The sequence below is a fragment of the Salvelinus namaycush genome, chromosome 8 (genome assembly GCF_016432855.1).
Source record: "Salvelinus namaycush isolate Seneca chromosome 8, SaNama_1.0, whole genome shotgun sequence".
In the NCBI taxonomy this organism is placed as follows: Eukaryota; Metazoa; Chordata; class Actinopteri; order Salmoniformes; family Salmonidae; genus Salvelinus; species Salvelinus namaycush.
The window spans coordinates 24,932,949-24,959,744 of record NC_052314.1 but is presented as its reverse complement, the minus strand read 5'-3'; the positions used below and the strand labels follow the sequence as shown (position 1 = coordinate 24,959,744).

Here is a 26,796-nt window from a genome sequence, read left to right as displayed (position 1 = left end):
TCAAGATACTATAATGGTGGTCTTATTGTCAGTCATGACTCATGACATGTCATGACATGTCAAGCCTCTTGAAAAGGAAAACTTTTTTAAAAGCCTATAGTGGTTGGCACTGAGCTAATCAGCCTCTGCCAACAAAACTCACACAGTAGGCTGTATTATATAAATAAAATTAAGCAGCATTGTTAAATTAGTCACACACACGCAATCACTCAGTCTCAGTCTACATTATCACAGATGGTCTACACAACTCTGAACTCCTCAGGCTGATCAACATAGACCTGATGAGCAGCTCCCTCAACCACCTGAGACAGGGAAAGAGAAGGGGGAGGAGTGAGGGACTGTGAGGATGATTTCAGGTGTGTTGTCAGTTGTAATCTTGTACCCATTCGTTTGAACTCCACTCTTAGGTCTGCTATTGTTAGCTCAAAAGAGAAGCCCACTGTGGTCTGCTCACCCAGTGCTTTTAGGTCAAATGTGAATTCCATAAACTTGAATACCCCCTCGGTTTGGTCTACCCCCTCGGTAGACCAAATGGTGCAATCTTATAGCCATACCAACTATATCAATATCAACCGTCAGACAGGGCCTGCAACTGCCTATTGAACATAGCTTGTTTGAATTGGAGACTCCTTGTGACTAAAAATCGTAAAGGACTTGGGTTGATGCATCTGAACATCAGGAGCTTACTTCCTAAACTGGATTAAATCAAGATCTGGGCTATGCAAACGAATCCGGACATTCTCGTTTTGACTGAAACTTGGATCTCTGGGGACATTCTAGACTCATTCTGATAATAATAATATTGAGTCTTTGTCTGGGGAATAATTGCTCCATAACTGTTATTGGGGTCTACCGTCCTCCCTCTGCTAACCTTTGTGCACTTGAGGAATTAACTCGTTTTTCTCTTTTTACTAAATCAGAAGTTATCATCCTGGTTGACCTAAATTATGATTGGGAAATGCAGGCCTCAGACAACCTAAAATGCATGTGTAATAATCTAAACCTAACCCAGCTGATGTCTAAGCCTACACAGTCCAACCCTAAAAATCCTTCAAAATCAACTCTGATTGGTCTTATTTTAACGAATACATCAGAGAAATATGTTTCTACTGGTGTCTTTTCCGAAGACATTAGTAACCATTGCCCAGTTGTTTGTGTCAGCACACAGAGGAACTTCAACAATTTCAGTGAACAGGCTTTTTCACATGATCTTTATTTTAGTGACCTTGACTGTAGTTCAGCTATCCCTGACCCTGATTTAGCTTTGAGCCTTCTATACTATTGTGGATAATCATGTTCCCTTCAAAAAATGTATGGTTAAAGGTAGATCGAATTGTAATGGGAACCAGGCAAAATTCTGGAAAACTGTCAAATCCCTGAAGAGTTCTACTTCCTCCTCTCTGCCACAATAAATTAATTCATACACTGGCCTCATTACAGGAAAAAATTCCATCATTGATGCATTTAATCACCATTTTATTTCAGCAGGCTCTCTCTTTGAAATAACTTCTAAGCCTATTCACAATGATGTTGGGCTGGATGCTGATAGGGGAAACTTGTTGAATGATCAGAGAAATTATTATTTTAGGCTATTTACACAAAAACAAGTCCTGAATGTTTTGCTAGCAATAGACAATAAGAAATCCAGATGGGCCGAACAATTGGATCCTGGTCTGCTGAAGTGTGCAGCGCCCATCATTGTTGGCTCAGTAACCCACATTTTTAAACATTGTTTCAGGAAATATTCAAAAAGTATGGAAATCAGTGCTGCCACTCCATAAAGGCTGGGTTAGTAGTGATCTTAATAATTATTGGCCCATTTCAAGGCTTCCTGTCTAGCTAAGATTCTTGAAAGCTTGGTAAATGTACAACTTTGCTCTTTTTTATTTGAGAAATGTATTTTGAATGTAAACCAATAAGGTTTTAGGCCTAGGCATAACACTATTACAGCAACCATTTTAGTTGTTAATGATCTTGTCAATACTTTAGACGCTATAATGAAATGTGCTGTTTGTGGACCTGTCAAAAGCTTTTCATACTGTCGATCATGCTATTTTATTGAATAAGTTGTCCTCGATAGGCCTGATCTCTGATGCCTGTTCATGGTTTCATGATTATCTTAGTGACAGAACTCATGCCATTGTGATTGACGGGGTTAAGTTCATTTCTTGAAGTACTGTACATAAAGATGCACCACAGGGGTCAATTTTGGGACCTGTTCTCTTAACTATTTCTATAAACACCATTGGTCAATCTGTTAAAAACTGTCAATTTAATCTATAATGTGGATGGTACTATTATGTATGCTATTGCCCCAACTGTTGATCTGGCTGTGTCAAAACTACAGTCAGATTGTATAGCTATGCCAGAATCCCTTGCTAATTTAAAACAAAATACATGTCGTTTTTAAACTCTCGTATGAATGTTTCAGATGAACTACATGTTTACTCATTAGATGGTTTGAATGTGTTCATGCATATAAATACTTAGGCATTTGGATGGAAATGGATTTGAAGTTTAAAAAACCTATAGATGAGCTGGTTAAGAAGCTAAGATTTAAGGTTGGCTTTTTCTACAGAAACATATGGTGTCTTTCTCTAAGCAATAGCAAGCAGATTATTCAGTCAACCTTTTTTTCTGTTCTTGATTCTGGTGATATTATTTATCAAAGTGCAGCTGCTACTACTCTTAAACCTTTGGATGCCACCTACAATAGTGCCCTTCGTTTTGTTACAGGCAACAGTTTTGATACTCATTTACTGCATCCTGTATCAAAAGGTTATCTGGACTTCGCTAAAGACCCGTAGATCTCTACATTACTCCCTTTTTTGTTTACAAGCCCCTACTTCATAAACTTCCATCTTATCTAACTTTTCTGTTGAAGTATAGACACCTGAGTCACCTAACCCGTTCACAGGATTGGTTAACTCTTCAGGTTCCTAGGGTCTCCACCGAGATGGGTAAACCTGCTATTAGTTTTAATGCACCGTATTGCTGGAACAAAATTCTAAAACACATTTTATCTTGATATTCTGGTGCCTTTTGGGCAATTTAAAGTATTGAATGAGGACACACACGAGCCACCTACGAACATACACACATATATATATATATATATATATACACACATACACATATACATATATATATATATACACACACACACACACACACATATATATATATATATATATATATATATATATATATAAATATATTATACAGAGCACATTCTTCCCTGTTAAAATAAAAGGTTAAAAAATCCTAAATTAAGTATGGGCTTGGCTATGATTTCTTATTTACAAATATTTCTCCTAGCACTATGGGTGATAGGTGACTTTTACGCGACATTTTACCAGGAAGGTCTGCGAGGAGGGGTACTTTGGGATTATTTAAGATATTCATTGAAGAGGTAGCGTTTCAGATGTTTTCAGGAAGATGGGCAAGGGCTCTGCTGTCCTAGCTTCTGGGGTACAGAGAAAAGCTTGTACTGGGCTGAGTGGGAACATCCGTAGGGGTAGGAGGGCCAACAGACCAGCAGTGACAGAACGGAATGCTCAGGTTGGGTTGTAAGGTTTGAGCATAGCCTGAAGGGAGGGAAGGGCAGTTCCTCTTGCTGCTCCGTAGGCAAGTACCATGGTCTTGTAGTTGATGTGCGCTTCGACTGGAAGCCAGTTGTCTGCGGCGGAGCGGGGTAACATGGGAAGGTTAAACACCAGACTATATTTTGTCTGAAAATGTTTATTGAAAACATAAATAAATTTGCACAATGAGCACTTGTCTCTCAAATACATCCTTACAGTTGTTGGTTAGCTAGCTAGTGAATTTTTGCTATATTAGCATAGACATGACATCAGCCAAAACACCCCAAAACAAGACATGGTATCAATAACAAGATACAACGGGCTGAAATGAGCCACTTACGATTCCCCACAAGGCAGCTTCTTGTCATTGTTGCTAGATATATGACTGTTCAGTATCATAACAAAGCACATCTTCCAGCCACATCAATGTGAGAGCATCATTTTCATGACAATGTCAGCCAATCTGTCTATAGTGTCTTTATCAAGTAGGCCCTGAAACCTCCCATTGAAATCCGGACTAAATCTGTTAACTCATTTTTTACCTGGGAAAGAGAGATGGGGTAGTAAAGATTAGGGAAAAAAGGAGACAAAATATCAAAAGAAAGAGTTAACCTATATTAACTTTCATCCCTGAACCACAGGCCATGCCACTCAGACAACCAGTCCCCTCTCAACCCAGGGTCCTGCGGCTCGGATCAATGCCAGTGGGTTGAAGAGAGTGGAAAAGGCTATTAGGGCCCAAGGGCAGCCTGGTCTGGTCAATCCTGAGGTTGCATCCACAGGCATGGGCTGGAAGCCCCAGCGGTCAACCAGAATCAGGTTACTGACTTTGATAGGGAAAGGAAGAAAGAGCCATGTTACGCCAAGTTCATATGCTTTTCATCAAAAAGCCAAATATTAGCCTCTAAAGAGTGTGTCAATGTAAACTTCTCCTCTGACCTCTCAGGGTATTGAATGGCATAAGATGTTGCCAAGTAGTCGTCCAGACTGTGACCCAATAGGAGCATGCAGTCCAGGTCAAGGGCCCGCCTCCAGTTCTGACTGACTGCTCCTCAGCCAGAGCTGAGACCATGGAGAATTGGGGTCTGGAGCTATGTCCGAAACCCAGCAAGTCAAACACAAAGAGTGGTTGATAGTGACAGAAGGGTCTAGGTTAAGTATCCAAAACCCTCCCCCTCCCCCAAATCCATATTATGGACCATCCCAAGAGGTATCTGTGCAACTGGAAGAGTGGAGGAAAAGGGAAATGGTTAGGCGGACTCAATGTAGTACAAAAGGTATGTCCGCTCCACCGGAAAAGTGAGTATTTGGTACTGACTGACAAAAACACTATAGAGAAGGGGAGAGACAGTACCAGGCTTGGGAGCATTTAGCTGGTTCCTGTTGGTGACAGTTAGGGTCCAGATCCTGATTGGGTAGGGACACAAAATGAGCCCACACATCATTTTGAGTCTCGGAAAAGGAGAGGAAGGGAGGTGAGACAACAAAAAGTACAGGTGATACAATGTGGCATAATCAAGTAGTTAAGTCAGGACTGGTGGGTACCTGTGAAATGCTTTCAGACATATTAGATAAGGGAACTCACTGTCAAGGATCTTGGCTTCTGTGCTCTTCAGAATGGACATGGACGTGGGGCACCATGAGGGCACACCATTCCCAGCCAGATACTGACTTACAGAGAGGACACACACTTCAAAAACAAAATACTACATTTTCATTAAATGTCTACTATGCAAAACTGTTATCAAACCAAAGTGCTCACTATTCATGATTATTTCCACAAACTTACTTTGGCTCAGTATTGTTATCTGTACTAAGCTATATGGAATTGTTTTAAGAAGGTCATACCAAGAAACATTTAGCTATTTGAGTTTGTATTATTTTAAGAATATAAAAAGTATTAAAAATATCCAATTAGGAAAATTATTTTGGGCCTTACATCTATTAACCCATACAAAAGCATTGCATAACAAATTCACTACATGGAACAGATAGTCTGCAAAAGATTCAAAAGGAAGTTTGTTTGGAATTGTCTGTCCTATATGTGAGAGATATAAGAAAGATCAGGAAACATTATTTATTTTTAACATGTTTTTAACCCCTTATTTTCATCACTGAACAGTCTAAGCACTGTCTAAGAGTCAATTAATACTTGATTTGAAAATGCTCTACTAAGCTATATAGAATTGCTTTAAGAAGGTCATATCAAGGATAATTTGCTATTTGGTTTTGAATTTTAAGATCCCTTAAAGTAAAATAAATATATACAGTACCAGTCAAAAGTTTGGACACACCTACCCATCCAGGGTTTTTCTTTATTTTTCTTATTTTCTACATTGTAGAATAATAGTGAAGACATAAAAACTATGAAATAACACATAGGGAATCATGTATTAACCAAAAATGTTCTAAACAAATCTAAATATATTTTATATTTGAGATTCTTCAAAGTAGCCACCTTTGCCTTGATGACAGCTGTGCACACTCCAAAAAAGTATTTAAAGGAAGTTTGTTCCGAAGTGTCTGTCCTATATCTTAGAGATATAAGAAAGTTCAGGAAACATTTATTATTATATGTACACACTTTATGATCAACAGCATAAATCAAATTGCCACTAGAATTGACAAATTCATAAAAATAAAATACTCAATCCTTAGTGTCTACCATGCAAAACGGTTATCAAACCAAAGTGCTCACTTTTCTTAATTCATTCCACTAATTTACATTGGTTCAATATCGTTCATCGCAAACTAAAGGCACACAGGGACATAGTCATAACACGTAGAATCAAAGTCGACCGATGGTCGTTGTTTTGTAATATGGAACTACTGTACAGTGGATTATATGTGCAGGAGGGAATGTTGTTATTGTTACACCAGTTTTATTGACACGTCATTTTTGTGCTACGTCTGACGGAAGCGTATTTGACAAACAGTTTGATTCTCTCCGCACCTTTTGGGGCTTTTTGTTCATAAGAAAACATGTCCAACTCGGTAATTTCAGTTATTTCTCGATTCCTGGAAGAATACACGACCAAAACATCGAATAAATTGAAAGTGGTCGACGCGTACCTTTTCTACATCTTGCTAACCGGTGCATTGCAGTTTCTGTACTGCTTGCTGGTTGGCACCTTCCCATTCAACAGCTTCTTGGCCGGGTTCATATCATGTGTTGGCGCCTTCATCCTGGGAGGTAATTGACACACTTCACGGTCAATTTATTTGCATAATCTTGTGACATTCAGCAGTATTATACGTCACTGAAATATGAAGATAATCAATGGTAGCAACCATCATTGCTGATTAATCGATCTTCTCTGTGGTCCATCCCTGCCTACAGTCTGCCTACGTATCCAGATTAATCCAGATAACAAAGGAGACTTCCTGTCCATCTCCCAGGAGAGGGCCTTTGCAGATTTTTTATTAGCCCACACTGTCTTGCACCTCGTGGTTATTAATTTCATTGGTTGAGAAAACCAATGATTTGGATCTTCAGAACAGGTGTGAACAGTACACACACACACACACACCATCAATGTTTTTAATTGTTATCCAGTGTTATTTGTCATTATGTTACTAACATGATTCATGTTTATTTCATTTCACAGATGAACAACCGACATGACCAAAATGCACCTGTCACCTCAAGACAACATTCATACAATTAGATTTACCCTGGCTGGAAGTGCAGGGACAGCTCAATAATGACAGTAATGGCCTATATGTTCTACAAATTCCTGTCATTTGTGTTTCTGAAATAATTATTTTGTACTGTTTGTATGATTGTTGCAATCCACTTGAGATTGAAATAAATGAAACAGAATTCTGTTGAAAAGCTACTGAGTTGTGATTTAATGAAATGTCTTTCCTTGACAGTATTTTCTTAGGAGACATCATTCCATTGCTAGCACTGGAGAAGACTCCACATTTTGGACTTATTGTAATAAAGCTACTTGCATTGTAGGGCAATAGCTGTGACCTAATGATTATCTTTAGACTTGTAGTTTTCAAATATTAAAGGCAGAGGCATACACTAAATTCAAGGATGCTTTTTTTCTCTGTAAACTTGTCCCCAGGTTATTGTGCACAGCCCAATGGGATATCAACTATCTATCCAAAGTTGACCTTGTGCTGTGCTCATAACCAAGTGGGAAGGTGGTAATTATCAGTTGTGAAGTCGTAAATACGAGTTGGATGCATTCACGTGCTTTGAACTTGTTGAGATATGCCGATTGGCTGATGGCAAACAAGCTACGTCAATTATAAACTTAAAGTACAGCTATCATGCTCGCAAACAAATTATAGTGTTAAAAATACATATTAACTCTTTATATGGGAATTGGCCTTAATGTATAGGGCTAAATTGAAATGTTTCTTACAGAAGAAATATGAAAAGCATATGCATAACCATGGTAGCGATTGATAAGGCACAGTTTGGAGATTATGGGAAAATGATTAGACCAAAGGTGTGTACACTGAATCCAAACATTACACTGTTGATTTTACGTGTATTCTACTGTAGTTAACGCCACATTTGTTGATTACAAAATCTGAAAATACTCTGGATACATTCAGTAACATGATAAGATGATTCCTGGAAAATGTGGGGTAGGTGCAACAAAACAATTACAAGGGTTTGAGTGAGAGGACTAACTGGTGTCTCCAAGTGGCCACACACCACTCCAAAGAGTGCATAATTCCTAAGCAATTTCAATGCACTTTTATGACTCAAAGAAGAGTCCTCAACTATGCACCTGAAATTTCAAGACAACATTCATATAATTTGATTGTGCCCCTGTAATTTACCCTGACTGGAAGTGCAGGGACAGTTCAATAATGACAGTAATGGCCTAAGCCCCAGTTAGCCTAGTGGTTAGAGCGTTAATAATAACCAAAAGGTTGCTAGATCGAATCCCCGAGCTGACGAGGTAAAGATCTGTCGTTCTGCCCCTGAACAAGGCAGTTTAACCCTAGGTTGTCATTGTAAATAAGAATTTGTTCTTAACTGACTTGCCTAGTTAAATAAAAGATATTGCCAAGTTAGAAAATATATTACATTGTTAGGCTTTCACAAGGCAAGTCAGAGAAACAGATTGTAATTTTGGTGCGCATAGAAAGGAATCATGATTGCGTGTGCCGTGGCAAATTTTCTTCACTTTAAACAAACAGGCTAATTCTGTTCAGAACAATCCAGGGTATGACGACATGTCATCTTGTAACTTGTACATCAAACATAGTTATCGTAAACGTTGACACTGTATATGACATGAGTGTTGGAGATGTGAAGTGCACATTTGAACTCACTGGTGTTTGGTTTGCTAGTATGTCATCAAAGCGTTATTTATTATAGGCTAATCCTAAACGTCTCATCTTCTAAAATATATGGTGCAACTCAATAATAGAACCCCCACACAAAAAAAATATTTAAACATGCAAAAATTTAAAAAAAAAAATAAGTTGGCCATTACCACTTTAAGAATAATGAATTTTTTAGGCCTTGCCAATGCATTGATATTCAAATTGTTATTACATTCTAAAATATGTGAGAATAATGTAGACTTGCTTGACTAAATAAATTGTATGCAATCATGGCAATTTTTCTGTAGCCTATGTGACCATTGCTGCTTTTATTTTTACATTTAACTAGGCAAGTCAGTTAAGAATAAATTCTTATTTACAATGACAGCCTACACTAGCCAAACTCGGACGATGCTTGGTCAATTGTGCACCGCCCTATGGTACTCCCAATCACGGCCGGTTGTGATACAGCCTGGATTCTAACCAGGGTGTCTGTAGTGAGATGCAGTGCCTTAGACCGCTGAGCAAATCGGGAGCCCAGAGAAAGCGATCAAAAACCAGACATTTCAAGCACCAAATTGAGTAAATGTCAGATTTTCAAGGTAGGCCTATTCCAGTACTTGAAATTCTGAGCTCCAAATCCAAGTTCAAGTGGGCTACTTCAAGCCACTTGTATTGTTGTAACAGATCAATGTGTACGATGGAAACCAACATGTATTTGTCATGTTATTTAATGACCAGATCATATTGTGAAGATGCCCACTAGGCTATGTATACTGAACAAAAATATAAACGCCACATGGAACAATTTCAAAGATTTTACTGAGTTACAGTTCATATTTGGAAATCAGTCAATTGAAAGAAAGAAATTAAGCCTTAATCTATGGATTTCACGACTGGGAATAAATATATGCATCTGTTGGTCACATATACTTTAAAAAAAGGTAGGGGCATGGAACAGAAAAACAGTCAGTATCTGGTGTGAACACCATTTGCATCACACATCTCCTTTGCATAGAGTTGATCAGGCTTTTGATTGTGGTCTGTGGAATGTTGTCCCACTCCTCTCCAGTGGCTGTGCGAAGTTGCTGGATATTGGCGGGAACTCGAACACTCTGTCGTACACGTCGATCCAGTGCATCCCAAACAATGTTCAATGGGTGACGTGTGGTGAGTATGCAAGCTATAGAAGAACTGGGACATTTTCAGCTTCCAGCAATTGTGTACAGATCCTTGCGACATGGGGCCATGCATTATCATGCTGAAACATAAGGTGATGGCGGCGGATGAATGGCATGACAATGGTCCTCAGGATCTCATCACGGTATCTCTGTGCATTCAAATTGCCATTTATAAAATGCAATTGTGTTTGCTGTCCGTAGCTTATGCCTGCCCATACCCTAACTCGGCCATCACCATGGGGCACACTGTTCACAACGTTGACATTAGCAAACCCCTATCTCACATGACTGCATATATGTGGTCTGCGGTTGTAAGGCTGGTTGGACGTACTGCCAAATTCTCAAAAATTACGTTATGGTAGACAAATAAACATTACATTCTCTGGCAACAGCTCTGGTGGACATTTCTGCAGTCAGCATGCCAATTGCACGCTCCCTCAAAACTTGAGACATCTGTGGCAGTGTGTTGTGTGACAAAACTGCAAATTTCAGAGTGGCCTTTTATTTTCCCCAACACAAGGTGCTCCTGTGTAATGATCATGCTGTTTAATCAGCTTCTTGAAATGCCACACCTGTCATATGGATGGATTATCTTGGCAAAGGAAAAATGCTCACTAACAGGGATGTAAACAAATGTGTGCACAACATTTGAGAGAAATAAGATTTTTGTGCATATGGAATATGGAACATTTATGGGATATTTCATTGCAGCTCAAGAAACATGGGACCAACACTTTACATGTTGCGTTTATATTTTTGTTCAGTGTATATATAATGTAATAAAATACCCCCTATAAGTATGTTCTTCTTCGTACATTGGTCTCTAGTTAAATCATTCGACGGGCCTTTTCGTTCTATGACAAATGTAGGGCAGTAGGATTCACTTTCATGTATGCACAGCACTTGGCAGTAAAATAGGAAAGTATTTTCAAACTCGGTGGTATTTGGTCTTCTCGAGTTTCCGTATGTAAATAATACACTTTTCATCAAAGAGGAAGAGGCAAAGTGAGAGGTTTCACTCTCGCCAACGTCTGTCCAAAAATAAGCACGATGCGTTTCTATGGGCTTATTTTGGATCTAAGCTTGTCGCCTTCCTTCACGACTTTCGGACAACCAACTCCCATTGTTAGGGCGGAGACATGAGCATCTCGTCATTATATACAGATATCTGTTTTACCCTGCTTTCCCCGGCCATGTCTAGATGGGATACAGATTCTGTCAAACTGACGTACATATTTTTGCATTTTAGCTAACCCCAACTATTTTCCTAACCTTAATCTAATGACCCTAACGTGCTACTTTAATTCTCATAACCTGCTGCGTATATTCCCCTAAACTCTACTACGAAAATTCCATTTGACAAAAGCTGTATCCCTTCTAGACATAACCGCTTTTACCCGACCCTCACAGATAATTCTGAAAAGCGTCCATGTAGCTAGCTACAGACAGGTAAATACATTTTCTGCATATATATCTTTCTAAACATATGAGCTTTATAATATTGCCATTTGATACGTTGGGTGTGTAGCTAACATTAACTATAAAAGCCATCTAGAACTAATTATCTACACTAGCTAGCTACGTTAACGTTAGCTAACGTTATAGTTAGTTTAGGGCAATTCCACGTACACTTAACATTATAATTGAATTAATATCATCAAAATCAATAAATCAAAGTACGTTTTTGGGCTCATTCAGTAGTTTTTACTTGAATGTAGTATCCTGTTGAATTTAAAAATAATTTATATTGCTTAAACATGCATTAAATGATACTGTTGCTGCTTCCTGTTGTCATGGCTTTATGATATGGCCGAGTAACTGTTTTTTAAATTCATAATCAATATGCTGAAACAAGTCGTGATATTTTTAAGACCAATACATAAGTTATTCGAAGACACGTTTTCAGATTACTTGTGTTTTTCTGAATTTGTATTTTAGAAACTGCATACGCACCAATATTTACCAAATGGTCACTCAATTCTGGAATTGATTAGCTTGTTCTACTGTATAATTAATAGCGCGCCCAAATGAATCACTCACGATATTGAAATTAATGGAACTGGGACAATAACAGCAGCGACATGTACCGTTTGCGCTCTTCTAACAGACAACCCTCAATGAACTTGTGTATACTATATACACTACATGTGGACACCCCTTCAAATTAATGGATTTGGCTATTTCAGCTGTTGCTAGTTGTATAAAATCGAGCACACAGCCATGCAATCTCCATCGACAAACATTGGCTGCAGAATGGCCCTCCTGAAGAGCTCAGTGACTTTCATTGTGGCACCGTCATAGGATGCCACCTTTTCAACAAGTCAGTATATCACATTTCTGCCCTGCTAGATCTACCCGGGCAACTGTAAGTGCTGTGGAAACGTCTAAGAGCAACAACGGCTCAGCCGTGTAGTGGTAGGACACAAGCTCAGAACGGGACTGCCGAGTGCTGAAGTGTGTAGTGCGTAAAAATCATCTGTCCTCGGTTGCAACACTCACTACCGAGTTCCAAGCTGCCCCTGGAAGCAATGTCAGCAAAATAACTGTTCATCAGGAGCTTCATGAAATGGGTTTGCATGGCCGAGTAGCCGCACAGAAGCATAAGATCACCATGCGCAATGCCAAGCGTCGGCTGTAGTGGTGTAAAGCTTGCCACCATTGGACTCTGGAGCAGTGGAAATGCGTTCTCTGGAGTGATAAATCACGCTTCACCATCTGGCAGTCTGACGGACAAATCTGGGTTTGGTGAATGCCAGAAGAACGCTACCTGCCCCAATGCCTAGTGCTAACTGTAAAGTTTGGTGGAGGAGGAATAATGGTCTGGGGGCTGTTTTTCATGGTTTGGGCTAGACCCCGTTGGATCCAGTAAAGGGAAATCTTAACGCTACAGTAAACAATGAAATTCTAGAATGTTCTGTGTTTCCAACTTTGTGGCAACAGTTTGGGGAAAGCCCTTTCCTGTTTCAGCATGACAATGCCCCCCGTGCAAAAGCGATCTCCGTACAGAAATGGTTTGTCGAGATCAGTGTGGAAGAACATGACTGGCCTGCACAGAGCCCTGACCACAACCCAATCGAATGCCTTTGGGATGAATTGGAACGCCAACCGCGAGCCAGGCCTGACGCCCAACATCAATGCCCGACCTCACTAATGCTCTTGTGGCTGAATGGAAGCAAGTTCCCAAAGCAATGTTCTAACATCTAGTGGAAAGCCTTCCCAGAAGAGTGGAGGCTGTTATAGCAGCAAAGGGGGGACCAACTCCATATTAATGCGCATGATTTTGGAATAAGATAATTGAGGATCAGGTGTCCACATACTTGTAGTGTATGTCTGTCTATAGATGGCAACCAGTCATAGCCAAGAGCCACGTTTCCATCCACAGTTTTTATGTGAGTAGACTCATACCATATAAAAAATCACAACAGCTGTGAAAGGAAACAGGTAGTTTCGGTTCAGTTTTACAAACGCAGACAGATAATTGGTTCGTTTGACATGTTGGGATCGTTTTGTGTTGGTAAAATTAATTATGCACAAATATTGATATAACCATATCAAAGTAAATTTGGAGTCACGTGGTGATATGGTGTGAGGTCCTCCCACTATGACTAGTGAAACCATGCAGTTTATTATGATACAGATGAATTAAAGTATTAACTTCACAGTGTGGTGAAAGTGCTTGGTGATCTTGATGCTTCTTTCCAATAAGTATAGAGGTTCTTATTCTGGTGACATGATGATTGATGCTTGGCTGCAGTTTGACAAATACAAATATTCTCGCTCTTATCCAAAATAATCTAATGTAGACTAAGACTAGCCTACCTGCACTGTATCTGTGAGTTGTTGGCTAGAGTAGGCACATTTGCTATTTAATGCAACAGTTTTTGTGACAAAACTATCGGTAGAGTTGAAAATGCGATGGAAAAACATTGAACTTGAGGTTTCTATTCAGTAAATGAAAATGTACACATTTTGTGACGTCTATCCGCATGTCTGTTTGGTGAAAACACACCACTGGTGGGAAAATGTGCATAATTTCTTTTGAATATTCGCATGAAAATCTGTCACCAATTGGATGGAAACAAAGCTGCTAACCACGTTTCCATCCATAGTTTTTATGCGAGTAAAGTCATACTATATATACAGTTGAAGTTGGAAGTTTACATACACCTTAGCCAAATACATTTAAACTCAGTTTTTCACAATTCCTGACATTTAATCCTAGTAAAAATGACCTGTCTTAGGTCAGTTAGGATCACTTTAAGAATGTGAAATGTCAGAATAATAGTAGAGAGAATGATTTATTTCAGCTTTTATTTATTTCATCACATTCCCAGTGGGTCAGAAGTTTACATAAACTCAATTTGTATATTGTAGCATTGCCTTTAAATTGTTTAACTTGGGTCAAACGTTTCGGGTAGCCTTCCACAAGCTTCCCACAATAAGTTGGGTGAATTTTGGCACATTCCTCCTGACAGAGCTAGTGTACCTGAGTCAGGTTTGTAGGCTTCGTTGCTCACACACACTTTTTCAGTTCTGCCCACAAATTTTCTATAGAATTGAGGTCAGGGCTTTGTGATGGCCATTCCAATACCTTGACTTTGTTGTCCTTAAGCCATTTTGCCACAACTTTGGAAGTATGCTTGGGGTCATAGTCCATTTGGAAGACCCATTTGCGACCAATCTTTAACTTCCTGACTGATGTCTTGATGTTGCTTCAATATAGCCACATAATTTTCCTTTCCTCATGATGCCATCTATATTGTGAAGTGCACCAGTCCCTCCTGCAGCAAAGCACCCCACAATATGATGCTGCCACCCTCGTGCTTCACGGTTGGGATGGTGTTCTTCGGCTTGCAAGCATCCCTCCTTTTTCCTCCAAACATAACGATGGTCATTATGGCCAAACAGTTCTATTTTTGTTTCATCAGACCAGAGAACATTTCTCCATGTGCAGTTGCATGTGCGGTTGCAAACCGTAGTCTGGCTTTTTTATGGCGGTTTTGGAGCAGTGGCTTCTTCCTTGCTGAGTAGTAGCCTTTCAGGTTATGTCGATATAGGACTCGTTTTACTGTGGATATAAATACTTTTGTACCTGTTTCTTCCAGCATCTTCACAAGGTCCTTTGCTGTTGTTTTGGGATTGATTTGCACTTTTCGCACCAAAGTACGTTCATCTCTAGGAGACAGAACACGTCTCCTTTCTGAGCGGTATGATGGCTGCGTGGGTCCATGGTGTTTATACTTGCGTAGTATTGTTTGTACAGATGAACGTGGTACCTTCAGGCATTTGGATATTGCTCCCAAGGATGAAACAGACTTGTTGAGGTCTACAATTTTTTTTCTGAGGTCTTGGCTGATTTCTTTTGATTTTCCCATGATGTCAAGCAAAGAGGCACTGAATTTGAAGGTAGGCCTTGAAATACATCCACAGGTACACCTCCAATTGACTCAAATTATCTCAATTAGCCTATCAGAAGCTTCTAAAGCCATGACATAATTTTCTGGAATTTTCCAAGCTGTTTAACGGCACAGTCAACTTAATGTATGTAAACTTCTGACCCACTGGAATTGTGATACAGTGAATTATAAGTGAAATAATCTGTCTGTAAACAATTGTTGGAAAAATTACTTGTGTAATGCTCAAAGTAGATGTCCTAACCGACTTGCCAAAACTATAGTTAACAAGAAATTTGTAGAGTCGTTGAAAAACGAGTTTTAATGACTCCAACCTAAGTGTATGTAAACTTCCGACTTCAACTGTGTATGTATATATATATATATATACATACATACATACATACACAGTTGAAGCTATTTATCAACTTCTCAAAAATTATTTGGGTTTCTAAATAACAACAGGGTTGGCTTTCATTTGAATGCTAGTCTATCCCTCAAATCCATGAATTCATGTGAGGCGGGAGATGGTAGGAGCACCCAATGTTTTTCTAGCCACGTGGTCAGAAAATGACAGCTGCGTTCTAAGCAATGATTTATATATACATTTCCAATCAAAAGTTTGGACACGACCACTCATTCAAGAGTTTTTCTATATTTGTACTATTTTCTACATTGTAGAATAATAGTGAAGACATCAAAACTATGAAATAACACATGGTGAATAATGTAGTAACCAAAAAGTGTTAAGCAAATCAAAATCTATTTTATATTTGAGATTCTTCAAAGTAGCCACCCTTTGCCTTGATGACAGCTTTTCACACTCTTGGCATTCTCTCAACCAGCTTCACCTGGAATGCTTTTCCAACAGTCTTGAAGGATTTCCCACATATGCTGAGAAATTGTTGGCTGCTTTTCCTTCACTCTGCGGTCCAACTCATCCCAAACCATCTCAATTTGGTTGAGGTCTGGTAATTGTGGAGGCCAGGTCATCTAATGCAGCACTCCATCACTCTCCTTATTTGTCTTATAGCCCTTACACAGCCTGGCAGTGTGTTTGGTCATTGTCCTTTTTAAAAACAAATGATAGTCCCACTAAGCACAAACCAGATGGGATGGTGTATCGCTGCAGAATGCTGTGGTAGCCATGCTGGTTAAGTGTGCCTTGAATTCTAAATAAATCACTGACAGTGTCACCAGCAAAGCACCATCACACCTCCTTTTCCATGCTTCACGGTGGGAACCACACATGCAGAGATCATCCGTTCACCTACTCTGCGTCTCACAAAGACATAGCAATTGGAACCAAAAATCTCAAATTTGAACTCATCAGACCAAAGGACAGATTTCCACCGGTTTAATGTCCATTGCTTGTGTCTTGGCCCAAGCAAGTCTCTTCTTATGATTGGTGTCCTTTTAGTAGTGGTTTCTTTGCAGCAATTCGACCATGAAGGCCTGATTCAGGCAGTCTCCTCTGAACAGTTGATGTTGAAATGTGTCTGTTACTTGAACTCTGTGAAGCATTTATTTGGGCTGCAATTTCTGAGGCTGGTAACTCTAATGAACTTATCCTCTGCAGCAGAGGTAACTCTGGGTCTTCCTTTCCTTTGGCGGTCCTCATGAGAGCCAGTTTCATCATAGCGCGTGATAGTTTTTCCGACTGCACTTGAAGAAACTTTCAAAGTTCTTGACATTTTCCGAATCGACTGATCTTCCTGTCTGAAAGTAATGATGGACTGTTGTTTCTTTTTGCTTATTTGAGCTGTTCTTGCCATAATATGGACTTGGCTTTTTACCAAATAGGGCTATCTTCTGTATACCACCCCTACCTTGTCACAACACAACTGATTGGCGCAAACACATTAAAAGAAGGAAATATGTTCAACAAATTAACTTTTAACAAGACACACCTGTTAATTTAAATGCATTCCAGGTAACTGCCTCATGAAGCTGGTTGAGAGAATGCCAAGAGTGTGCAAAGCTGTCATCAAGGCAAAGAGTGGCTACTTTGAAGAATCTCAAATATAAAATATATTTTGATTTAACACTTTTTTTTGGTTACTACATGATTCCATGTGTTATTTCATAGTTTTGATGTCTTCACTATTATTCATTTTATTCACACTGCCCTTGACTTTGAATGAGGAATCAACTCTTTTGCCAGTTCACTCAACCTATTTGGTGGGCCGAGTCCTCTTTGCATTCACAATGCTATGTATAGCTTTGAAGATTTTACAAAAACACATTGACTTAAACTTAACTTGCAATTCATTTGTTTTGTTTGATGTATGTTTCAAGTGAAAAATCTGAGTCTCATCATCATTCCGTTACTATGGAATTGCCCTTTAGCTAACATCAACATTGGTGCCGTTGTTGCCTTTTATTTTGGCTTTGTTGTTAAGCCTTTTGATCTAACTCAACATTTGGGTGGTTTATTTTGTTATTGACAGGTCACGAGTCTGATCATCATCTGCTGAAAATTGGATCCAATGGAACAATATGTGAGATATGGAAACATTGGTCAGTCAGAAGAGCTTTTTGTAGGTTGAGCCAAATTTGATCCATTCTTCAAAATGAGAAACAATTGAATTATACAATATCTAAAATAATCAGCTACATGTTTTATTGATATATGGTTTATTCTAACACCAAACGTGGTCTGTTCTAGGATCAATCATTGCATTGGAGTGAGGTTAAAGAGGAGGCTGAAGAATGTCAGATTTCAGCTGTGCCATTAGGAGTTGAAACGTCACAGGTTTTTAAAAAAGAGGACACTGATGGACAAGATCCTTCCTTTGAAACAGTTTCAGACGTCCATGGAGTCGCAGAGCAAGAGCGTGGACCTAAAGGCAAGGTAAGTAGCTCCTCAACACTGTGCAAGCACCGTTGCAAAGCCAGGAGTTATACCCTATAAAAGTCCCGCCTGCTTCCTGGTGCAAGTCTCATACTGTTTTTGAACTGTTTTTGAAGCTTTTATCACCAAATACATGAAAATGGCGTCAATCAAATGTGTTTATAAAGGCATTTTTACATTAGCCGATGTATAGATATACATACAATTATATTTGTAAATTAATTTACCTTTACCCAATGCCTTTTATGAAGGTTTTCGATTACTGAAAAAAGAATGCAAGGCATCAGAAGTAAAATAATCCAGGAATACGAATATAATTGTACATGCATGTATATCTTTAATGCTTGGAGTCTCATCATCATTCCGTTACTATGGATTTGCCCTTTAGCTAACATCAACATTTCATGAATTTTATGATATAAGCTTGAGACTGAATAAATGATGTTTTCTCTGTGCAAGGTGCTGCCTTCACCAGTCCCAGTCAAAGAGGAGTCTGAAGAATGCTCCCTTCTGCCAGTAGATGAAGAGGAGGTTACCTTAATTACAGTGAAGGAAGAAGAGAATGAAGATGGGTTGAAGTCAGCAGATGAGAATATTGTGAAAGTGTCAGTGCCTTGGGAGCCGTTGGAAACATCACCATCATACTCGGATACAGATGATACAGAGGACAGTGAGATGGAAGGTGATAATGTGCAGGTGAGTTTAAGCATTTAATAACAGTGAAATAAACACTTTGAGATGTTTTGTATGGTCAAACTGAAAGTTTTTTTTGTTCCACTAGTTGTTCTGAACATTCTTTACCCTACCTATTATAAGCTGTGTACACCAAACCACAAAACTAACCTTCAACCTTCATGTTTTCTGACACTATGTGACTGCATTTGGAGTGTGCTACTGACATACAAGAAGTAGGCTATAGGTGTAGCGAAAATGTCTAAACTTAAACCAGATCTGAACTCGAGAACCAACTTCTCTCATTGAAAACAGCATATGTGACATCGAGATTAGTCAGGAACATTTATTCCATTGCCAAAATTGCCAAAAAATTGCCAGTAGGTACATTTTGGTCATAAAGTCAGTATCTTCCAATACTGAGTTTTGTGAGATTTGAGTACAAGAGTTCGTCATGACTTACTTGAGGGTTGGGTTTTGATTTCAACAATGCTCACTAACATGGGATAAAGAGCTGCGGTGATTGCGCTCTATCCAATTGCACGGCAGAGCACACAGACTCTAGCTATTTTGTCATTAACTTGTCCTGTTGAAATTTAGAAAGTTCACATAGAAAATTCCATTGAACTGTCTTGTGTCGATTAAAAACAGCTGGACATAATGAAATCACATCAACAACAAAAAAATAAAGTTTTGCAAAAGCCTAGTGTCGAATAAAAATTAAGCGGTTAAAGTGTTTTCATTATCCATTTAGGAAAAGAAATTGTCGACAGCCTGTGTGCCCTCCCACCTATCTGTTTCATGTCTCAGGTTGCGAGCAAAAGCCAGAATGGATAGAATGTGAGAATTTACTCATATTTGCCATATTCTAATAATTCTCATGAGCCAACGTATCGCTACGGTCTGTTCCATGGTGAGACTTGCACTCCTGTAGATCTGAAATGATACTTGGATGGTGGAACATGCATTAAGCAAACAAGAAAACAAAGTTGAAGCAATTTAGGCATTCATGAAAGTCAAGGCAATCTTTATCCTGCAATGAAGCATTGTTTTTATAGTTGAAATATACATATACAGTTGAAATCGGAAGTTTACATACACTTAGGTTGGAGTCATTAAAACTTGTTTTTCAACCACTCCACAAATTTCTTGTTAACAAACTATAGTTTTGGCAAGTCGGTTAGGACATCTACTTTGTGCATGACACAAGTAATTTTTCCAACAATTGTTTACAGACAGATTAGTTCACTTATAATTCCCTGTATCACAATTCCAGTGGGTCAGAAGTTTACATACACTAAGTTGACTGTGCCTTTAAACAGCTTGGAAAATTCCAGAAAATTATGTCATGCATTTAAAAGCTTCTGATAGGGTAATTGACATCATTTGAGTCAATTGGAGGTGTACCTGTGGATGTATTTCAAGGCATACCTTCCAACTCAGCGCCTCTTTGCTTGACATGATGGGAAAATCAAAAGACATCAGCCAAGACACAAGTCTGGTTCATCCTTGGGAGCAATATCCAAATGCCTGAAGGTACCACGTTCATCTGTACAAACAATACTATGGACCCATGCAGCCGTCATACCGCTCAGGAAGGAGACGCGTTCTGTCTCCTAGAGATGAACGTACTTTGGTGCGAAAAGTGCAAATCAATCCCAGAACAGCAGCAAAGGACCTTGTGAAGATGCTGGAGGAAACGGGTACAAAAGTATTTATATTCACAGTAAAACGAGTCCTATATCGACACAACCTGAAAGGCCACTCGGCAAGGAAGAAGCCACTGCTTCAAAACCGCCATTAAAAAGCCAGACTACGGTTTGCAACTGCACATGGGGACAAAGATTGTACTTTTTGGAGAAATGTCCTCTGGTCTGATGAAACAAAAATAGAACTGTTTGGCCATAATGACCATCGTTATGTTTGGAGGAAAAAGGAGAGAGGCTTGCAAGCCGAAGAACACCATCCCAACCGTGAAGCACGGAGGTGGCAGCATCATGTTGTGGGGGTGCTTTGCTGCAGGAGGAACTGGTGCACTTCACAAAATAGATGGCATCATGAGGAAAGGGAAAATTATGTAGATATATTGAAGCAACATCTCAAGACATCAGTCAGGAAGTTAAAGCTTGGTCCAAATGGACAATGACCCCAAGCATACTTCCAAAGTTGTGGCAAAATGGCTTAACAAAGTCAAGGTATTGGAGAGGACATCACAAACCCCTGACCTCAATCCCATAGAAAAGTTGTGGGCAGAACTGAAAAAGTGTGTGTGAGCAAGGAGGCTTACAAACCTGACTCTGTTACACCAGCTCTGTCAGGAGGAATGGGCCAAAATTCACCCAACTTATTGAGGGAAGGTTGTGGAAGGCTACCTGAAACGTTTGACCCAAGATAAACAATTTAAAAGCAATGCTTCCAAATACTAATTGAGTGTATGTAAACCTCTGACCCCCTGGGAATGTGATGAAATAAAAAAAGCTGAAATAAATAAATCTCTACTATTGTTCTAACATTTCACATTTTTGAAATTAATTGGTGGTCCTAACTGACCTAAGACAGGTCATTTTTACTAGGATTAAATGTCAGGAATTTTGAAAAACTCAGTTTAAATGTATTTGGCTAAGGTGTATGTAAACTTCAACTGTAGAAAGGAGTAGGAATTTAGATTTAAATGTGGAGTGGAGTGGATGCTTTATGTCAAGCGATGACATCACGTGCACCATCAAAACTATTCGTCAAGCGTTTATTCGAAAAACACTGTTTCCATCATCATTTGTTGTGATAAAGAAAATTCACCCCTGTCAAATGGAGAAATGTCGCTCTTTAGAGCTTTTTTTTGCTGCAACATTTCTTTTGTCAAATTAACCTGGTTCAATAGAAACCTGCCTAGTGAGACAGACCTGTCCAGCAGCGCAGCAGATTGGCTGGGAATTTGTTTTCATAAGGCAACACGTAGCGCGTTTTTGTACTTAAGATATACTGCACCAAACACCTTAGCTAGATGTAAAATTGGGCCACTAAAACCTCCTCGGTAAGAATTGATTCCAGATTTCTTGAGTTATCTTAGATTCATTCTGACTGTTTTGAGGAAGTGGTACTAGCTTTGTTCCTATGGTGTCTCATGGGGGACAAACATCAGTAACCGCCACATTGAACCACACCCCCAAGACTGAAATCTTGTTTTTCTTCATGAGCAACAGAAAAACGTGGAATCGGTCCGTTCAGTCGCTTGTTAAGCCTATAGCTTCATAATAAAGTTAAGATTTCACAAACACAAAGCATAGCTTTCTTGAGCAGATACTAGCTTGAGTGCTGGGGCTAGTTAGTATTTAGCCAATTGTTGAAGTTAACTGACTTTCGGACTCAACTGAATTCACCCTCATCTCTGCTTCAAAGGACTGTGAAAACGATGAGCATGACGTTTCAGTAGGATTGAAGATTGAAGATTGCAGCAGGACATCATTGGATCAAGGGACTGCACCAGGTACAGATGAGAAAGCGAATAATGTTGATATTAGTGTGTAACATAAGTGGGGTGGATTGCAGTTATTGTGTAAAGATATGATTGCGTTACATTAGCTCATTAGCTACGGCTCTTTAATGTAATAGAACTAAAATGTATTTTGTTTTTCTCTTTCCTTTAGGTGACTCTAAAGGTGTGTCCTCCTTCTATCCATGCCCCCAATGTGCGCTCGGCTTCACCATAGAGCGCTTTTTCCATGGGCACCTCAAGAGGGACCACCCTGAAGAGTACATTTCAATGTTGAAGTCTGGGAAAATCATAGCAAAAAAAGAAAACAGTGTACAGCTGACCCCAGCCACCTGCCCGCAATGTGGCAAAAGCTTCTACAATAAATATGTCATGCAAACGCATCAGAGGACTCACACAGGGGAGAAACCCTATCATTGTGTAGACTGTGGGAAGAGCTATGTCTGCGCTGAATCACTTAAAACACACAGAAGGACTCACACTGGGGAGAGACCATATAAATGCTTTGAGTGTGGGAAAGGATTTGGAGAACGATCCCAACGGATTAGACATGAAATGATCCACACAGGAAGACCATATAAATGCGCTCAGTGTGACAAATGTTTTTGCTTTTCCAGAGACTTTAAAAGACATCAGTTGACACATAAGAAGACCCACACTGGACATAGACCCTATAATGTCCACAGGTGTAAGAAGTCCTCTGGCCAGCTAGAAGCTCTCAAAGCACACCAGAAAACACACAAAGGAGAAAAGCCTTTTCAATGCTCTGTGTGACAATTGTTTTGGATTTTTCAGAGACCATACCATACATCAGTTGACACATACAGGGGAGAAATCGTTCACACAGCACCTAATGTCCTATAAACACCAGCCTGAGAGGCTTGAAGGAAGTCACAATATCATCTGCTACAGAATCGCAAAGTGTCACAGATGTGTGCCCTCGACTCAGTCTGGTGTCAAACTTTAACCATAACATTCAACACTGGTAGACATTTGATATTGGTAGTTAAACAGGTCAAAAGTATGAACATCTTTACTTAGTTCCAACAGATAATTGTAGACTAATAAGGGAAATGTCTTCCCACACATACAATCATGCTTATTACATACCAATTAATATAATCAGTAAATCAAATACTGGGAAATAATTTATCAATTAATTTTTACAGTCCCCCTTTGGTCAAACAGACATAAAACATACGTGTCGCGCCCTATGACCACAGATGCCTTAATGCATATAGATTACTACACATTTCAGTGTGTAGACCCCCACAATCAACCTGCCATTTAAACAACAACAACATTGTTTGCAATCCCAAATCAATTACAGGCAGGCTTCTTCCAATTGTTTACAGTTCAGACTCACAACAGCACAAATGAAATGTATGACTATTAGAGATGGGATTTGATGATGATGTCCCGATGTCAATGTCCAGGAGATTGTATTTAACCAACCAGACAAGCTTTCACCACCATCACCTGCTGCACATTCTGCCTCGTCAGATTCTCCCACACACCAGTAGCATGATAGAAGTTTCGATTAGATCTCCCCATGCCAGCTCCACGTTCTTAGTCTCAGGACACATGCATCGATAGCTCAGATGCTGTACACAGGTTGCTTCACTCAGGCTAGTAGTTGAGAGACAGGGCACTTGTGGATGCGGTTTTTCAGCTGGTTAGGGAGGCTGGGGTCTTGCACTGATCTGGTCAAATTAATCGGATGCATATAGGTACCCTCTGGGGGCTGTATGGCCATCACCTCGAAAAAATGAAAAGATTAATTAGACCATTACAAATACATATTACCATAAGTACATTCTTGACACAATAATCTTTAACAAGATACACATGATTAGTCATCAACACGTGTCTCCGTTCTTGATTAAACACAGGCATAGTTATACTCTGTCTCACAACAAAATTATCTACCATTCCCACTGGAACTGTCAGATCCCCCATTGATTTTATTTTTTCCCCTGGTTTTGAACGAGGTTAAACCCCTTTTCATTAGATATGTAGATATGGTTCTGTGTGGCTCAGTTGGTAGAGCATGGCGCTTGCAAAGCCAGGGTTGTGGGTTTGTTTCACACTGGGAACCGCTACGAAAAAATATGAAAATGTATGCACTCAGCACTGTACGTCACTCTGGATAAGCGCATCTGCTAGATGACTAAAATGTGAATGTAAATGTAATATCATTTTTGTATATCTCCTTCAGGATAAACAAATACAGCATATATTACATTTTAAGTACACAGTGCTGAGCTGTCTGTATATTTTTTATTTTACTTTTATTTTACCAGGCAGGTCAATTAAGATCAAATTCTTATTTATAATGATATCCTTTTTACCAAACAAAAAGTCATATTAGTTATAATTTCTATTTCATTTGTCCACCTAAAAGTAAAACATTCCATACTCCAGGATTATCCAATAAGTGTCTCAAATTACACATACTCCTATTTTCATTTACTCTAACCCGGAGCCCCAAGTGTGGCTCCCAACAGATTTAAAAAAAAACGAAACACTTTTGTTCACAGGGAGGACAGCACCCTTTACTTTCTCATTATTGGAAGGCATGGTTTGTATTTTAGTCTAAAGTTTTACTGTAGATATGTATTACCAATCTCCGTTGGATATTCTTTATTTGCTATATTATAAATGTCTGTTATTTTTTGATTCATATGTAACTATAAAATACATCAGCCATATATCAATGTTCAACTAATTAAAAACGTAACTATCAAGTTGTAAGGAACTACTCCTTACAGCTTTTCAAAACCAATCACAGTCATGCAATTTGTCAGGCAGCTCAAGGGCTTCAATACTCTTGTCTTTTTGAGTGAAATTTTTATTTATTTATTGTCCTGTCAGAGAAATTTCACATATCAACACGGCTGCCTTCTCAGCCTAATCTTATATTTCGACCAAAAGCTCCAGCCATTCGCACGGCTGGCCCTTCACAAACCACCATCTTTTCTCCATGTTTTTGTAACTTTGTTCTACCATGACAAAAGAAGCAGACATCTAATATTGGAGGGTGAAAGGCAATTCACAAATATAGAACCATAGTTCCGAAAGTAGACCAGTGGCAACCCATCATTCAGGGCATGTGGGGTAGAGCCTACCTGTTTAGCAAAAAATAAATACGATTATATATATATTTTTTGTTGTTGCCGGTTTTGCATGTTATTTTGGCATTAATACGTGTCACATATCAGTTCGCAAACAATGTAAAAGAACAACATTGAGTTAATAAAGCCGCGTACAAACATGGTCTCTTTTTTGCTTTCTTGAGTAAGGCAGCTCCAAAATGCAGGTGTTTCAGCCTAGCTCAGTGCTTTCGGTGGTGGTGGGGCAGCCAGCGGAAAATACAGAGAGTAGGGGTTGGTAATGTTCTCTACTTGTGCTGTGATTGGCTCAGTGTTCTGTCACTCATGGGGACACTACGTCACCACAAAATCTACAGGGAGAGCTCGGAAATTCAAGCCCCTTGGGTTCTGCCATAGATTTACATTAGAAGTCCCCATCCAAGAAGTTTGGCCACAGATAAAATGACGTCAAGTCACGTTATATCTACCGAAGCTTTGATTGGATTGATCATGTCAACATCATACTTTCAAAATCTTAGCTAGCAAGCTAGACAAGCAGTCATCTTCATGATTCAAGTTGAAAATCTACTGGAAAATCCTTGTCATATGAAGAGAAATTATAGATAAAACGTATTGGTGCTCATCGGCCATAAACATTACACAACAAGTTGGAAATAGCAAATTCTACAATGATTGGTTTGGAAGGAATCAGTGGCTAACTGCAAGCGTTGCATAGCAGTATCAAAAAGGAGACCGGGGGTTGCTAAACCCTGGTCCCTGACAGCGAAACTCACAGAATTCACAATTGTGACCATCAGTCTTCAGATTAGAGACAGAACCCAGCAGATTGCACCTCCTAGAGATGTAAACGGCTTGTTGAAGTGAAGTAATCACAATTCTACCTTAAACGGGCCGGTCTGGTTTCACAGAACCAGATCGAGTGGTCACGCCGCCCCCAGGGCTTCTCAACCTTAGTCACTAAAATGAACCAACAACGTGACACTGAACACAGGCTCTTTATGGCTGACTTTTAAAAATTAATCTGAACAAGATTTCACTACCCTGCTAAACAAAATACACACAGTAACACTTTTTTTTGGTATAGCAGTATCACAAAGGAGATCAGCCGGTGGTTGCTAATCGCTGGTCCCGGAGAGCTCTAACGATTGTGTGGTCAGTAAACCGATTGGTTACTTTTCCACCAGGCCAACACCGCCAAGGCAGATGTCACT

At 39.4% G+C, this 26,796-nt stretch overlaps 2 protein-coding genes and 1 pseudogene across 3 annotated transcripts; 2 read left to right on the top strand and 1 right to left on the bottom strand.

Annotated features, from left to right (window-relative positions):
• Nucleotides 1-4,050: 4,050 nt before the first annotated feature.
• On the bottom strand, nt 4,051-6,329 carry LOC120052077 (annotated as a pseudogene).
• A 137-nt stretch (nt 6,330-6,466) lies between these two features.
• Nucleotides 6,467-7,423, top strand: LOC120051842 (dolichyl-diphosphooligosaccharide--protein glycosyltransferase subunit DAD1-like). The gene is made up of 3 exons (XM_038998727.1): nt 6,467-6,777; nt 6,925-7,085; nt 7,193-7,423. The coding sequence occupies exons 1-2, from the start codon at nt 6,567-6,569 to the stop codon at nt 7,053-7,055; spliced, it is 342 nt and encodes a 113-aa protein (XP_038854655.1). The 5' UTR covers nt 6,467-6,566; the 3' UTR covers nt 7,056-7,085; nt 7,193-7,423.
• Nucleotides 7,424-11,107: 3,684 nt separating this feature from the next.
• On the top strand, nt 11,108-24,727 carry LOC120052538 (zinc finger protein 768-like). 2 transcript variants are annotated; one of them, XM_038999512.1, is made up of 6 exons: nt 11,108-11,512; nt 17,907-17,976; nt 18,125-18,310; nt 18,770-19,006; nt 22,379-22,466; nt 22,627-24,727. In XM_038999512.1, exons 2-6 carry the CDS (start codon nt 17,965-17,967, stop codon nt 23,244-23,246), a joined length of 1,143 nt encoding a protein of 380 aa, XP_038855440.1. In that variant the 5' UTR covers nt 11,108-11,512; nt 17,907-17,964; the 3' UTR covers nt 23,247-24,727. The 2 variants fall into 2 exon arrangements, with proteins under 2 accessions (XP_038855440.1, XP_038855439.1); XM_038999511.1 differs by having other exon boundaries at nt 17,907-17,996.
• Nucleotides 24,728-26,796: the final 2,069 nt, after the last annotated feature.